Raw genomic sequence first — 17,207 nt, 5'->3', positions numbered from 1 at the left:
ACTATTATGCATACACACTTTCAGGCAGCAAATTAATCTAATTCAATTATTGCTTAAATGCTTATACAGATTGAGGCATATTTCACCTTTCATGCAAATAAATGTTGGTTATGGGTAAATGTCTACCACTTGTGAAATTATAGTCATTTATTATGAAACAATAGATACATATGATGCCTTATCATATTGCAAAAAATTAAAAACTTTTGTTTCAAAATAGCTTTATTTAGATTTTTCTGTAAGAGTAACCTCTATATTAAATAGATGAAATTGTTGCCCATGACGCCTTATATTTAAAGTAATTGCGATGCAATATATAAGACGATTGAGACTCTCACATTTCAAAATGTATGAAGACCCCTGACCAGGACAAAATACCGGAGCACCATGACTTTGACAGTCAAACATAAAATATGACGAATCACTTCTCCCAAAAGCCAAGTTTTTTGCTGGACTTATTAATATACCAGAGCTATTTTTTTCAAAAAAGTACACCAATGCTTTACTTAAATTAAAACGGTCTGGCTGAATATTGTAAACAAAACCAAATATAACTTTATCAAATTTGAATGAGAATGAGTAGGGATACATATCATCATAACTAGAATCAAGATACTCTAGTGTGATTTCTTGGTTCTGTTGCCCGCTTATTTTAGTATGGCATTTTGTATGATAGTTGTGGCCGTTTTCGACAATTCCATCAAGAAAGCTACCAGTCCAAGCGCTCAGGCTACATGCTTTAGTCATAACAAGTCCAACAACACAAGTGGCTAAGTATTGCTGTCCACGGTGCATCTGTTCAAATTTGTTGTCTTTAGGATGCACTGAGCCCCAAAGCGAATACAAATCGCCAGGAAATTCGATATCCCAGTCCTTCCACATCGCTTTTGGAGTCTTTCTTTCGAAACCCAAATCGTTGACAGGGTTCATACGAGACCAAGGAATCGTTTCGATATTCAACCAATACATTTTCTCATCTACTAAAGGACGCACTCGTTTTCGTCTTAAATAGGGTGTATTTGGATTTTCGTCTGGTTTGAAAAGGGGACTCAACCTGTAATTCAAAGCGGAATGCCTTGGAGCAGTTTTGACGGATGTCAACTCGAAAGTATAAAATTCGGGCGAGTTTGGTTCTGAAGCAATTAGAATAAGTCGGGCGAGGACAGCATCTAAAGATCGGTAGAGCGTCCACGCAGCCACCGAGGCCGCGGTCTTCAGAGAAGTACCTGCTTCAGCTGCCTTCTTTTTCTCAGCTTCGCTTGGCTCTGTTTTCTCAGATGGGGGCGGATACGGATCGAACAGGTGATAATAGCCTTCGCTTTGACAAATAACAACATTGCAGGAGGAAAACCGAACTATAACGTAGCGAAGCCGTTTCAAAACCGCTCTTATATATTGGTCGAGACGTTTCTCTGGATTATCGTTGACAACGAGAATCTTCTTTATGTTCACGTTAATGAATTTTCCATCTAGAATTATGTTCTTAATAACTCTCTTCTCGCAAATGCTTTTATTCGTTGCCTTCTCGAATATCTCCAAACCCTTTTCTATACACGTGTCGACTAGTAAATGATCCCATGTTCTTATTGGGTGCATAGTTGCCAGTAACATCGCGATGAGACAAACAAAATGACATGCCTTAACATCTGTAGATGTCTTTTTATCGGTTAAAGATGTCGTTCCTTCTATCCTATATATTCCATTGATTATTTGGTATCCGATTGCCGTTTCGCTTTTTGGTTCTGCATCAATTGACGATTTCTTCTTATCAGAGGAGCTTCTTTTTGAGTCCACGATAGACATTTTGGATTTTTCAGACTTAGGTCTGCCGGTTTCAAAGTCGTAATCTTCTGGTAATTGGAGACGCGGTTCATTCAAAAGTCTCCGTACGATAATTTTGCTCAAAACAAACTGCTGCTCGGGATTATTGCCATCTTTGTTATACGAAATCCTGGAAAAGGTTATGTTTTAAATTTTCTAATTGAATAGTTAAATTTAGATTAAGACCTATGCCTATTTATATGAATAACTCGAAAGGAAGTTGGGAGCTTTTTAAAACAGTGCTATATTGAGAATACAATTAATCATATGAGTTGCTCCTTATAAAATATTATATTAATTCATACAAAATATGTTTTAACTTTTCCACAACAAACTCATATTGATTATTCAGTCACGAAGTATTCCTTTAAGCTAATAGTTTGATATATTTAAACTGCTATACTAATTTTCATGATTTGTTGTTTATGCTCTATGTTTATCTCTTTTTCACAATAATAGACAAAAGACTGATTACTTTTTATGAGGAACGAACTCAAAAAATGTGTACCTCTTTCCCCATTGGCAACGCAGATTTATTTCCGGAATCAATTTTCTAAGAAAACTTAAAATACTCCTTCTTACCTCACCACCATATCGTGGAGATTTCTAAATCTTAACAAACACGCCTTTCCTTTCCCAGACAGATCCCTCAAACCCATGGGACTGCATGAACTGCCGTCATATAGATAAAAAAGGCCATTTTTCTTAAAAAATGCACAGCTGTATGTAGCGGTCGTAACCATTCCACGGTCACCTCTATAGAAGAATTTGCGGTTCAACGTGTTTTCTAGTTGCCAAGTCGGACCTTCGCCTACTACGTCGATAACTGCGCTATATGCCTGTATATTACAATAATTTTGGTGTCATAAAGATCAAATATCATGTAGGTAACTAAAAATTGTGAGCATCAAAAAATTTAATGACTGTAAGGGAAAGATTTTAACATACGAGAGTTTTAAGAATCTTTCCCTTTGACTAGAAAATAAGCTTAGTGCTTAGCGTGTGACGATTCTGTGTGATTTTAATATTTATACAGATTGTTCGAACGTAAACATTAAAACTTTTTAGACCAATCTTCAAAGTACAAGTATTTTACATTTGTCATATGTAAATTTTGACAGCTGAAAGAAAAACATTTAAGATATTCATATCACCAAGATGACATTTCTAAGACCACATTTAAATCTATGCATTATCATCGAAGAAAAGTTATCAAATATGATTATGGTATACCTGATGTCCAATAGCAATCTTCGGTATGACATGAACAGGGGCGAGCTGAAACTTCTGCTGCTTATTCTCATGGAGTTTCTTCGCCGTTTCCACGACAAAGTTAACAATACCAATGGTCCACGTGTTCACACTGTACTTGTATGACGTCACAATCGCCATTATCGCAGCAAACGGCAAAACATCCAAGGTCTTCGTGTCGTTAATGGCCGACGTTCCTCTCACGATTTGAGTGTTGTCCGGTAGATTCTTGAAATTGCTGGGTTTGGCCAGCTCTTCGTCGGGACTGATTTCTAATTGATCTTCAGCGAGAGGCTGGGTCATTTTCTTACGGAGTTGGCGTAATTTTGAACGGTAACGCGCGTCCTCTGTTAATAGAATGTGACGGTCGACGTTGGTTGCCGGGAGGGTTTGGACCTCGTCTTCTACCACTTCGGCTGGAGCCAACTGGTGTAATAAAGGGAGATTCAGTGCTCGAGTTAAAGACAAAGAAGAGTTATTTTTTGACTATTCGTCTAAATATAAGCATAACGGCATAAATACATTTTTTAGAAGTTAATAATTATGTGAAATTAAAAGTGTATGGTGTCTTATTTTATTCTTAACTATGTATTAAGCAAGATTTACTATTTATTACCTATAACGAAATTCAATAATAGCTCAACCGTTTAAAAGTACTATTTACCGGTACTTCAGGCTCTGGCTGCGGTGAGGGCGGCGGCGGGGGAAGCGGTGGCGGTAATTCCTCAGCCTTCCTTCTGGCTTCCTCTTCTTCTGCCTTTCTTCTCTCTTCTTCCTCTTTCTTTCTCTTCATAGTCTCCTCATCTTCTTCCTCCTCGCCCATCTCTTCCTCCTTAAATATTATATTTAGTGCTACTTTAATACGAATCATCATTCATCAATTCCATTATCAACAAAAAATATTACATTTATAAAAAAGAAGGTGTGCGTTGCTACCATGTCTGGCACATTGATGTATGTAAATCTGTTATTTTTATAAAAAAAAACTAATTATGTAAAAGCGCATATAATACCTTGCCTACATAATTTGTAAAGGTTTGTCAAAAAATATTCACGTCTCATGAAACATGTAAATTGTATATTAAAGTAGTTGCATAATTTCAACAATGTAACAATACGCGTTTAAATATTTAAAATACTAAAAAATAATTAAACAAATATTACCTCTTCTGCTCCTCCTTCCGGCGGCTGAAACAGACATCCAATAGTTCAATTTAACAATTTCTAAAGTCATATGATCTTTATAGGAAAGTATGTTATTGCTGTTCGGTGACTTTGAAACCGATTTATTTATTTAATACTAGCGGACCCCACACACGTTGTCCTGTCTTAACTATAAATATTAATTTCGAATTGGTAAAATTTTACTAAAAAAATATTTCAGAAACAAGTGTAATGCTTTATGATATACAACATTCTTTGTTGTTTTTTCTGGCGCGTATATAAATAGTTTTTTTGGGTATTTCGACACGGGGCATATAACTGACCATGTGAAAATGGATTTATTAATTATTCCTCTTTGACAATATTATTTTGTAGCACGCATTCTGTCAATGTTATGTCAATCGCTATAAGGACACATGAAAAAGTTTAAATTGTAAAAGCGCTATACTCTGAAAAAATTTTTTTTGCTGTAACAAGTCTGGATTACTTCATAAAATTGTCTAATTTTCCGCGCAATTTTCTTATTTTTTTCTTTCATAAGAACCTTCTTACAATAACGAACACAACAAAAAAATAATAAGCCCGTGACCAAGGGAAATAGGGATTCATTTATATATATATGTCAGGGAATGCTCCGATTATCAGGAAGTGTTGTGATCGACTCAATTGACCGTTTATTTTTATTGTTGCTTTGGTTAATAATTGCGCTTTCTTCTATTACGTTTAATAATCATAATGTATTTTGATTTGATTTGTTTTGTTATTATTATATAATGATGATAATTTAGAATCATTACTTAACGAATAAAAGTACGAATATTGTTACGACACGCTATACGTTACATTGTACGTTAAGTTTACGAACAACATGTTTTTTATATCAAACAATTCTGTTGTTTAGGTTTGAAGGTTAAGAACAATGATTTGTCATCTACAAAACATTTTCAACAGATTATTGTCATTTTAATATTTTTATCCTATTGGTGACGATATCTTTGATCCACAATAACCAAATTGGTCATTTAACACATATGCACCCACACACACAGACAATATGTTATCTATTGGACTTAGTGATATTTTCAATTAAAATTATATCCGTGAACTCTACGTAAGTAATACATATCTTTGTCAGTGTTTTCTGGTAAAGGTCACTGAAGCCGTGTAATTAACCGTGTAACTTTTCAACAAAGTAAAAAATAAGACTTCAGCAGACCTTGTATAACTGCGTCATGATTTAATTTCGTAATTACGTGCTTAAAAAATTTGACCTCACGAGAAGTTGTAAAGTAATTGAAACACATTTTTATCTTTAATTTGGCGTATTTCGTGAATTATGTTAGGGTTACCTTAGAAAGGCAACTATGGCAATAAAAATATATACCGGCGCCGGCGGAGGTGTAGGCGGGGGCGTAGGCTCCGGATCTGGGTCGGGCTCCGGAAGGTCGTTGCTCTTATCCCGGGGCTTCGGCCACGGAGGCACCACTTGGGTCACAGACACCGTAGGAGAGTCCAGGTTCACTGTTACACAACACGACGAGCTTTACGCACAATGGACCTATTGAGAGTCTAAGTGCGGAAACTGAGTCCACATACATACATACGTATATAGCTTTGACGAAGCATGAAACGATATCCTAAATAATCTTTATGATAACTTTACCAAAGGCGCCGTATTTCGAGGTATTTTGTACAAAATAGGGTGAAAACGACCAGGAGGCTGACCTGATGTTAAATTATGCCACCGCCCATGAGCACTCTCAATGCCAGAGGACGTTCTCAGCCTTTATGGTAACTTTTATCTGATAATAGTTCTACATGTTTAAGCTAACAAAAAAAATATATTGTATATTACATACCAACTTTTTCTTCAAGTGGTTCCGGAGCAGCATTCTTATACCTGAGTGGAATAGGCGGTAGATAATCCTCTTGAATGCTGTCCACTAAAGATATAATATCACCCATTTGCTCTTCATCTTGAGGCTACGAAAAAATCACAATCAGACAGACCAGTGGCGCTACAACCTTTTAGGCCTGGGTCTCATTTCTGTATATGTTTCGTAATCATGTTTTTTTGATAGGCAAATAGTTTATCAGCCTTCTATGCCTGACCCTCGACTTTAATCTAAGATATACCGGTTTCCTCACGATGTTTTCCTTCATAACGAGTGAGTGCTATAAAAAATTCAAGTTTAATGGAAATTCGAACAGTTGATTCATAGCGTATTTTTAGTACAGGGCTTATGAAGAATGTAAATCAAAAACTATCAATCTACTCTATACATTTTAGGATTAAATATCTGTTTAATTAAAACTAACTAAAACTCCCATCGTCTCCCCCACATTCAGCCGTGATCTCCCGATTTCCCTACTGTAGACTGAGTATAATATTTTTTAGCATCTCCTTTGCTTACCAAGCTGAGCCTTTAATAATAATATGATTAAGAGAAAGAGATAGAAGAGTTAAACATTGTTTCTGACTAAGCATCTATGAAGTATCTAAATTCTAAGTTAAAACTTTACCTATAAAACCTATGTAATACGTACCCCTGTTGGTGGTAGTTCAAAATCTTCCCTCGGCATAACGTCGTGAAACACTTCATTCCCATCACCTTGAGCCTTGCTCATGGGCAGGACTTTTCTTTTCGATTTCCCTTTCGCCCCCGGTAACTGCTCATCACTTAGGGTACACACGATTTGAGTCTGAAATTATTTATGCGGTCAATAAATCATGATCATCTTCGCCACGTGCATTATGCAGATAAATAATTGATTACAGGTGAAAACTGTTTCCGTCTGTATAGAATATTTAAAAAAAAATAAGACTGGCTGGGTAAGGACTGACTGGGTAAGGTAGTCCATGTCATAACAGAGGGTAAAATAACTAATCACAAATTGTTTTTCGTTTATTTCACTCAAATCAACACTTCAGCTGTTATGCATAATAGACAAACATTGAAAGGTTAGGATTTATATACTAATGAAACATTGCAATTTAAATACAATTTTAAAGTATTAAGTGACATAATTGTTTGACATTTCCTTTTTAATAAACATTACAATTTACGCAGATATGAGTTTTTAAATATTAGTTGGGGAATAGATATTGGATAAAAATTCAACCATTATTTCTTAGAACTAGCTTTAATTAATATTTAAAAGTTACCTTTGCCTCCCTCTTCTTCAATTTCAATACTTTAAACGCATGTATATAGAACTGGGTCGTTGCTGGCATATAATCCCAGTTTTTGGTAAACACAGACGCCATCGCCTCTGGGTTTAGCAACATCCAGCAACACGCTTTCCCATTGTTCACCGACCTCAAACCGTCGTTACTCCGAGGGTAAGGATCGAAGAGATAGTACATCTCTTTCTGCCTCCAGACGGCTAACGCGTAGTTATTGAAATCTAAAATTCCACTGTTGTACTCGTGGCTGAAGAAATCTTCTAACCCTGACTTAATGTTAAAGATGCACTCTTTCGTCGTAAACAATTGTCCCTTAACGCGTTCTCTATAAATAATTATTTCGCACGCATACGGCCCAACTATGACTTCATTCGGAATATTGTCGATGGTCATGTCGATCATAACTTTCGGGTGTAAGCAATCCATGTACAGTTTGTTGCCCAGACGTAAGACTTTGTCCAATGTCTTCGAGAACCACGTGTTAGGGGGTGATATCTTGGCGTACGTCATAGCCACAACCGCTATGGGTATCGCCTGACGAAACTTCGCGTCTTCAAAACACCGATCTCCCAAATGCATGTTAGCATTCACGATGGCGCAATTCTCATTCAAAATCCTGTACCCCATCATCGCTTTCTCAGCTTGAGTTAACTCCTTATCAGATTCGAAGTCCTCGTCGCATTTCTCGTCAATCATTTTCAGCACTTTAACGGGGGCGAGTACAAATTTCTGATCTTCAACAACGCTGCGAGCCAGAATGACATCAGCGACCGCCGATAGATCTTTCACGTTTATTAAAGCGGAACAGCCGTTGGAGAAGTTCGAATAGGCTCTCGAATCTCTACCGGCTGGATCGAATATGTAATAGCAAACTTTGTCTCTCCATATTACAACTTTCATCACTCTGAAATGTTTAACGTACTTAGTCTAAAATGAAAGTAAAAAAAAATAGTATTCATTGTTACACGAATGGGTAAGGTTTCAGAGATTTATTATTTTGTAACGGTAATTTAATAAAATTATTCTATTAACAAATTATATATGGATCAACTAAAAAAACAATTTCTGTATCAGTGATTATTTATTTTTATTAATATACGAGTAGGTGATAAGCCGTCTATGACCCACGCCGTCGACTTCATCGGCTTTCCGGCAAAAGTTATAAGGCATGCCGGTTTCCTCACAATGTTCTCCTTCACCGTACGAGCAACTGTTTTAACCAGTCTGTTAATTTACAAATTTGTATTACACGTATACGATTTCATTTTTAATTGTTTAGAGGATGCAATTAGGTCTAGCCTTCTTAGTGAAAGCGGAATTGATCATGCAAAAACTTTATTCAGTTTATATTAAAACAATAACCTGGTCAACACGACGCCAGCTCGATTATCCTTAAAAAATGCTTTAAGCCCACGACAAAGATTATAAACAGTTGGATCAAGTGACATTGTGTAGCCAACAATTTCGGGTTCTCCTAGTAGCACCTGCATTCGCTTTCCATTCAGTATTAACGTCTGTTTCTTCCCAAAAGGTAGAACCTCACAGATCCCTTGAACCGCGGAGTGGTCGTGGACTTTATCCAAACATTGCACGTACCTGAAATGATCATTATCTGATCATTGATCTATTATATTACCGTCACCTACAACGCTACAACGGCTGGCGGCTCTGGATTTTCGTGATCATTTAATATCTTAATAGCCAATTATGTGATCAACACTGATCAGCTGACCAAGCGACGTTAGTGGAAATGGATAGGCCATACAGTCTGAAGAGATTCTAATCATATCCCATACCTGGCATCGTACTGTTGCAGATGAGCAAAATGGGCCGGAAAGACTGGGAGTGTGGTAAAATGCGAGGCTTAGCGAGGACATGAGCAGTGTTGGCTTAATGGCTTCAGCGTGCGACTCTGATCCCTGAGGTCGTAGGTTCGATCCCCGACTGTAGACCAATGGACTTTCTTTCGAAATGCACATTTAACATTGGCTCGAACGGTGAAGGAAAATATCGTGAGGAAACCGGCTTGCCTTAGACTCAAAAAGTCGGCGGCATGCGTCAGGCACAGAAGGCTGACCACCTACTTGCCTCATAGATTTACAAATGATCATGAAATAGATACAGAAATCTGAGGCCCAGATCTAAAAAGGTTGTAGAGCCATTGATTTATTTTATTTTTAAGGACCGAACGCGATTGGGGTAATAGAACATTAAGTCAAATAAGACATATGATCAACCTTCTGAGTCTGACACACTCCTGTTTTGGGTTTAAGTTTCCTTCACAAAAGTCGAGAAATGTTCAAGAAAGTCCTTTGGTGCTCAGGGGTTCGTAACAACGAGCTGATGATGAGTGGCAAGCTCAAAACCAACACCGCTCTATATATAGGCTAGGGAGCTATCTATAGGGGGATCTATAAGAGACTAAAAGTAAATACGAACCGTTGCTATTACTAATATAACCTCCTTTAAAAAACATTTAAAATGAACTCACCATTGATCCCCAGCATCTATTAAATTATCAATTAACTTCATGGTCCATTGTTTTGGGTGATAGTGAAACGCTAAGCAATATGCCATAACACTCATGGTGAGGGCTTGTCTTCCTCTTGAACGTCCGCCTGGAAATAAATAACAAATTAACATTTATAAATAAATAGGTGATTGTCTCTCTGCTCAAAATAATGAAAATATTATATAATATTAGTTTCCTGCAATTTCAGTCGTGTTAATTTGGTGATTATGTTGTATAACAATCAATGCAGTGGTCACAAGATTTGCCCTAGTGTCTATAGCATACTGAATGCCTCATTGGTACTGCACACTACTATTTAGCTTTATTAATGTGTTAATTTGTGTGTGTGTGTTAATGTGTATCTCTATATAGCTGATGTTCCTCGCTGATAATGCCTATATATTGGTGAAATATTTTTTGAGAAGTTTAAGAGTATATTTGTTATAAACAAAAAATAAAATCTTTCCTCTTTATAAGGGGGCAGGAGGCTCACATGATGTTACGTGACGCTCATAGACATTGCTACAGGGCTCGCAAGTGCGTTGCCAGCCTTTTAAGCTCGTACGCTCTTTTATTGAAGGTACTTAACTCTAATTTGTTCAGACATACATCGCTAATGTGGTGCGTTAAAAAGCGCTCAAAAATATTGTGATACGAATTAGACTATGGACCTGAAAGCCTTATCCTAAGCATAATTTCGGTATAATCGCCCTAAATTAATGACCTTAAACACAATTTCTGAGAAATTTGTGGACAACAACGTTATGCACAAGTTCTTGGAAACCTTAATAGCTCATGACACTCTGTTATTTTAATATTACATAAATACCGATCAAATTCATAATCTCCTTCTGAAGTATGTTAAAAATTGAACAACAACTTACCGAATTTTGTATCATACATATTGAACGATCCAGTCAAAATGCCGTAATGAACGTCAGGCTTCCTTTCTTTGGTACATGGCAGGACGGTCAAGGAATGTGTCTCTAGTGTACCCCTTTTAAGATTCGCCGGTATGTGTACCTAGAAACACGCATGTGTTTTGCAATACATAAATCATTGTGCAGTCGTTGTGTAGTCTATATATAATAAATCACCAGAAAGTCTTAAAAATACGAAGACAAATTTTTGGCCCTTTTAGCAAGAACGGTGTTTCGCTATTTAATGAAAACTATATAAGGTGCTTAACAACGCCAACATCGTCCAATTCGTAAAATGTAATGCTCAAGTGGTTAGGTTGCAGAACCTTAGGATCCTTACTGAATCTACAACCTGGTGGCACGAGAAAACTCGGTAGAGCATGGCTGCGTTGTTGAGGAGTTGTGAAAGCCATACGTGTTCGGAGTTGGACGCTTACAAGATAGATTGCGATAAAGAAAGATCTGGAGTCTTAGACCCATAAGGGGCTGTACATTATGGGTTTAATGATGATAAGACGTTATCAGCAAGTTATAATGTGGTTTATCACCGGGTCGGGAATGGCTCTAAGGCTAGACAAATGAACTTTACGTAAAGTTACTGAAAAGTTAATTAATTTCCTCGTTATGTTTAATAAACCCTTGAATATTATCTATCGGATCCCCTAGCCATACACGATATATTTATCTTAAACAATTATGAATTAGTAACAGAGTTAAACCACAGACAGTCGGTTGGAAAAAGTTGGAGGAGGCCTTTACCCGTGAGGGGATTTCCATCGACAATAAATACTGAAAGTAGCTAGGATATGCGATATAAATAATGTATATAACCAACATTGGGTTCCGCGAGCCTCTTCACAGGTGTCTTCTACTTTGGATTCTGCTACTAATAGATATATAGATCTTTTTTCGCACTCTTCTACTGCTTTATTTAAGAATAGGTTAAAGTCCTAAACCTTGTAACTATCTTCTTTGTTATAGCTACTAGTATGTTTGTCGTTCTCCATGTCGTCTAATTTATACCTTTTGTATTGTATTGTATACTTAAATATTTTGTATTGTATTGTCTACTTAAATAACATTCTGCTGTCATGTTTTGTTTCCTAAATGAATAAATAAATATATAAAATGTAATAAAAACGAAGCTGTATATTATTATTATTATAAAGTTACATATGTCTATTATTACCAAGGTACATATGTACACTCTCTTTATGTATCAAAAACTATATTTTTGCGGCCTTATTATATATTAAGATAATGTACATGTATCTTCAGTAAAATGTCAGAAGATTCTGTTGTGTATCAGACGAAACACGATAGGTTCGATCATCATTTGATTAAGAATCAAGAGGTGATTAGATCAAGAATTGGTTTCGATCTAATTCCTAGGGATCATTCGAGACTTTCGCTAAACATCTGACTATCAGATTGTACCTGCATCTACAATCAGTACGATGACGTCACCGCTAGTCAGTGGTTAGATCTTAGGATCCTATAGTATAAAAAAGTTCCCTTCTAATAATATTCTTGTGATGTATGTTATAAATCAGCCCTTAACACTTTGTTTAGCGCGAGAATGTATTTTTAGACTTAAACATCCCTTCGCCAAAGGATAAAGTAACTTGCAAAAAGTGAATTTTTATATTTCAGAAAGTGATCGTATTTTACATAAACTAAAAAGCATACATGTTCAGGCTTAGGAATCTCGTCCAAGCCACAGACTGAGTCATCATCCTTTAAATGCTTCTGAGTCCCTCTCGCTCTTGGCTTGCCGTCAGTGACTCCCAAAGTTGTATAGGGGACCTCAGTCATCCTGGGAATTGAGAATACTTCATATATTTAAGGTATACGTATAAAGAAAGTATATAGCTGTGATTTTTTCATAATTTTGTGTTTTCATATCCTTAAAGAGATAAACGCTAACTAAATATAGTATGGACTAAATTTACTTTGATAACATGGTTTTATAACGGTTGCTATGGCAACGTGCAGTAAAAGTCCGGCATTATGCTTAGACCACATTTTATAATAGAAGTATAATCAATTTAACCATAGACGCATTATCGCATGTAATTTTTTTTTAATCCAGTACGTTTTTGAGCATGGATTCCATCTCATTTCACTTACCTTCTATCTTTGCCGAGACCTTGTTTCCTTCTCTGCAGAGCTGCATACTTTCTGAAATAATATTATTTCACATTTACTACCATTATTTTTGATTTCGTAAATAAGAAAGCTGGAATCATATTTACCTGCATTTCTTCCTTGGACAGTCTTTTCTTAAGCAAGTCCTGAGATGAAAATATTATTGTTATATTCACATAATTAAGTCTCGCTTGCACTTATCATATTTATTTTACTATAATAAAAAATGCCTTAGAGTCTACGGAATTGTGGTGACTTCGGGGCCTAGGACTAGGGGCCGGGTAGGGCTGAACATTATTTTTTTTAATATTTTGGAAATAAATATATGGCCAAACAGGAATAAGATAAGCGTTACAATAGTCAAATAGTTTTTACAGTCCCGTATTTTCTGTTTATTATATCTAGTATAGAAATATGGATTATATAATTTCAAATCATGTCTTTTAAATGAGTTTTTTTTTTAATTTAGGCATTAGGTACTCTTCACCTCTTCATCCTTCGAAGATAAAAGGCGAGAAGAATTGCTTTTGCGAACGAGCAAAGTTGTTGATATTATAGTTTTAGTAGTCTGTTTTACTGATTTGCAAGGCATGTTTAGGTTCTATGTATACCAAATAGAAATAGTTATCTGAAAACTCAAAAATCTAGATGTTATAATGTTAGCTTTTATAACGGAGCCGTGAAAAACAACAGTTACCCTACTGTTGTTTTCCTCCCCTACTGTTGTTTCTCCTACATACTACGTAAAATATATTTTAATTCAAAGATATGATGCATACCCTCCTTTATGACACGGTTTTCTCGGCTTATCACTGAAACCAAAATAATTAAAATTTGTCTAAATAAAATAAGTTTACGTAATTTCAACTTGAGTTATGTCAATATTACCTTTAGTCCGTTTTTTAACATTCGACACTTAAAAATGGTTTTTACAGCTACTAATAAAGCTATAATTATGTTTGATTGACGTTCTAGAATATTCAATAATTTCAGTTTTGAAGCGATACCGTTTTGTATATACAGTAATCACAATTTAGTATAAAGAGAGAAATAAGTACTTTATTTAAATCTATTTAGATCTATTTTTTTAATACAGGGTAATGTTTTAAAAACAATAACATAAATAATATACCTAATAATTTTTCTCGGGCCAGGCGCGTACACGGCATCAGGAACAAATGATTTATCTCTGTTAATCACTATACCACTGTGTGGCTTAAACAATCTGGAATTAATTTTAGAATTAAACAATAATAATAAAATCCATTATTACTTATAAATAATAAAAAATTAAGATAATAAAGGTCAAATTGCAAACCGAAAGTAATAAACGGTGCTTGGGGTTTCTAAGACAACCCTAATGATTATCATCATCATCATAGGCTGTCACTACTTTTAGCCGTTTAAAAAGCAATTTAATATTATATATTATATTATATCATCTCACTCATAACCCGCATTCGGTGGTAATGGCGGCTTATAATCCTTTAGTTTGACGACAGTCTTTTCAGCACTAATGACTTCACCACTCGTTTTAGGACTAGCGACCTAAAGTAAAAACAACAAAATTTATAGTAATGTCGTTTGTTAACATATCTTTTACCCATTAAGAAGCTATGTATTATTATTACAAACTTATAATTATTTAAAATTATGTTTATAATTATAAGTTTTTCAATCCGTTTAAAAAGTGTTTTCTTAACAAAATGTATAATTTGTTAATTGATATGATGACAAAATTATCATCGCTAAGAGTGGGTTTTCTGTTCCGTAGTTTATATTAAAAAACAGTGGCGCAACAACCTTTATAGGTCTGGACTTCCGATGCCTGAATCTGTTTCGTGATTATTTGTCAATCTAATAGGCAAGAAGATCAGTTTGCTGTGCCTGACACACGCCGTCGACTTTTTGGGTTTCCTCACGATGTTTCCTTCATCGTTCGAGCGAATGTTAAATGCGCACTTAAAAAGAAAGTCCATTGGTGCACAGCCGGGGATCGAACCTACGACTTCAGGGATGAAAGTCGCACGTTAAAACCAAAACTGTTGCACTACACTGCAGATCATATAACAAATAATAATAAACAACGGATTATCATATTGTAATACTAAGGGTAAGATTCCGTTATTAGATTTAATTTTATTCAATATACAAGTGAAACATCGCAGCAAGTGGAAATAACGCAACCAGGCCATACATTTTCAAATGCCATGGACTTATACTAACGTTTGCTAAAAACTCGAATTACACAAACAAAATATTATAGATTACACAAATAAAATACAAAAACTAAATGGAAAAAAAATTACCTCAGACTTAATAGACCTCCTATAGAGAGCAATAACAATTTCCATAGATATAAGAAATATACTTACGTTAAAAATCTCTTTGTCAGATGACGTGTGTTTGACTATAGGAGGCGGAACAGGTAAAGATATATCAGCCGGCACCAAATCCAAGTATGTCACCCTCTTCTTTTTAATTTCTTTTTTTTTCCTTTTTCTTATGATGCCACTACCTTCATCTGATGATGAAGTAGCCTCTATCCCGGGGTATCTCTTTCTGAAAATAAAAAAGCGTGGGTTTAGACGAGTTGTTTCGGTTCGATTGATTTTATTTATAACACTATCTGTGGCTTGTCTTGACTATGTTCGTTATATTTAAATGATATTAAATACAATATTTTAAAATGAATGTTTAAGTATGGAGGTACATAAGAAAATAATAGTATTTGAAAGAACTCGTATAAAAGTAGGTGTTTTTTAAATAAGGTAATTTTGATGTTTTTTATGGCGCTGAAACTGCAGCACATCACCGTGTATGTGATTATTCAGACGTTGCTACAGGTAATTGGACTATACCATAAAAATGGCGAAAAGTTATTTGGTTTTTTTTTTACGGAATTTAACGATATCAGTAAATAACATTCGAGAATGATTACCTTTTTGCGCTTTCAGATCTTTTACGTGGCGGTTCTGCCGAACAATGACCTATGTATCGTAACCTGAAACGGCATACATAAAATTTTAAATATTTCAGCGGTTTGCTTTAGGAATTAATAAATAAAAGGCATATAAAAATCTGCCTCCTTCATTGTCGTATATGCAGTAAACAGTATCAAATGCTAGGAATAAAATTAAATCTGACGCTTTCTGTTTAATCTTAAAACTATATAGTTTGAAAAAACTTACTTATAATCTTTTTCATTTTTTTCTCGGCTTGAACTTAAATACTAACTTTACGAAAGCGCTCTTTTTCCCCAATTAATGAACCTATAGAAAGCGTCCACGTTGTTGTCTTAATCCATCAAACCACCCTTACCTAGTATGCATAGAGGGCGCCATGGGAACACATGTATCCTTATAATGCCTTGGCTTGAATGGTTTTGTTTTAAAAGTAGGTGGCTTAGATTTCTTCTCCTTTTTTGAACCTAGATAAATATCAATGTAATATTTTCTTAGTTAAATTTCATATACTAATAAGGCCAATCACAAAGACTACTTTTACATCAACGCCTATCCGTGATTAGTAAATTTACCGTAAACTTCATACATTCATATCCATTGTCTTTGGTAATACATAAATAATAACGGGAAATGACAAATGTCTACTTAGTGATGAGCAATTTTAGGGCGCGTAATTATTTAACATCCCATTGCATACATCACGTGGATTAGTAAGTAGTGACTCATACACACATTTTAGATAACACTAACATAATATTGATTTAACTTGATAAAATAGTAAATAATACAAAGTTTGACAAATCCTATAGTTGTTCGTTACACATTAACCGATCAAGCTAATTATTAAGATATAATCTAAGGGATCCTTATTACAAAGTCACAGGCAAGTTCATAATTAAAAATCTTACATTCAGCTTGATATGTAAGAGCCTCAATGATTTCGGAAACATCTTTGCAATCGGTTTGCTTTGCTTTGCACACTTGCTGCAATTTTGGTGGACACTTACAGAGTCTGAAAATTACACATTTCTATTTTTATTCTTATAATAACATTTAAAAGACGCTAGTGACATACACTTACCGTTTTTTCATTGTTTCTCTGTGTTTTTAAAATTTTAAAATGTTTATTGTATTTTTAAATTTTTATTTTCTTTAACTAAAATTTTTTACAATATTTTGATACATGACACATTCTATTAACAAAAATGACAATAAATTCTAGATGAAGTTGTGACAGT

The 17,207-nt window shown here is 35.1% G+C and overlaps 1 protein-coding gene across 1 annotated transcript; it reads right to left on the bottom strand.

Annotated features, from left to right (window-relative positions):
- Positions 1 to 204: 204 nt before the first annotated feature.
- LOC123708095 lies at positions 205 to 17,191 on the bottom strand. The gene is made up of 23 exons (XM_045658600.1): positions 17,051 to 17,191; positions 16,878 to 16,981; positions 16,325 to 16,433; positions 15,945 to 16,007; positions 15,379 to 15,565; positions 14,451 to 14,551; positions 14,136 to 14,228; positions 13,783 to 13,815; positions 13,111 to 13,149; positions 12,986 to 13,036; positions 12,545 to 12,671; positions 10,820 to 10,958; positions 9,915 to 10,041; positions 8,786 to 9,019; positions 7,403 to 8,327; positions 6,784 to 6,939; positions 6,096 to 6,219; positions 5,621 to 5,757; positions 4,237 to 4,260; positions 3,737 to 3,904; positions 3,055 to 3,498; positions 2,404 to 2,660; positions 205 to 1,951 (listed from the first exon to the last, which is right to left on the bottom strand). The coding sequence occupies exons 1-23, from the start codon at positions 17,059 to 17,061 to the stop codon at positions 223 to 225; spliced, it is 5,382 nt and encodes a 1,793-aa protein (XP_045514556.1). The 5' UTR covers positions 17,062 to 17,191; the 3' UTR covers positions 205 to 222.
- Positions 17,192 to 17,207: the final 16 nt, after the last annotated feature.

The sequence above is a fragment of the Pieris brassicae genome, chromosome 4, assembly GCF_905147105.1.
Source record: "Pieris brassicae chromosome 4, ilPieBrab1.1, whole genome shotgun sequence".
Lineage (NCBI taxonomy): Eukaryota > Metazoa > Arthropoda > Insecta > Lepidoptera > Pieridae > Pieris > Pieris brassicae.
This window is presented reverse-complemented; position numbering and strand designations above follow the sequence as displayed.

What these genes read in the sequence shown, in the direction of transcription:
- LOC123708095 (XM_045658600.1), bottom strand. An exon ending in TCTTACATATCAAGCTGAAT is followed by an intron (nt 16,434 to 16,877) that starts GTAAGATTTTTA and finishes ATATTTATCTAG; the next exon opens with GTTCAAAAAAGGAGAAGAAA. An exon ending in CTGACAAAGAGATTTTTAAC is followed by an intron (nt 14,552 to 15,378) that starts GTAAGTATATTT and finishes TTTTTACTTTAG; the next exon opens with GTCGCTAGTCCTAAAACGAG.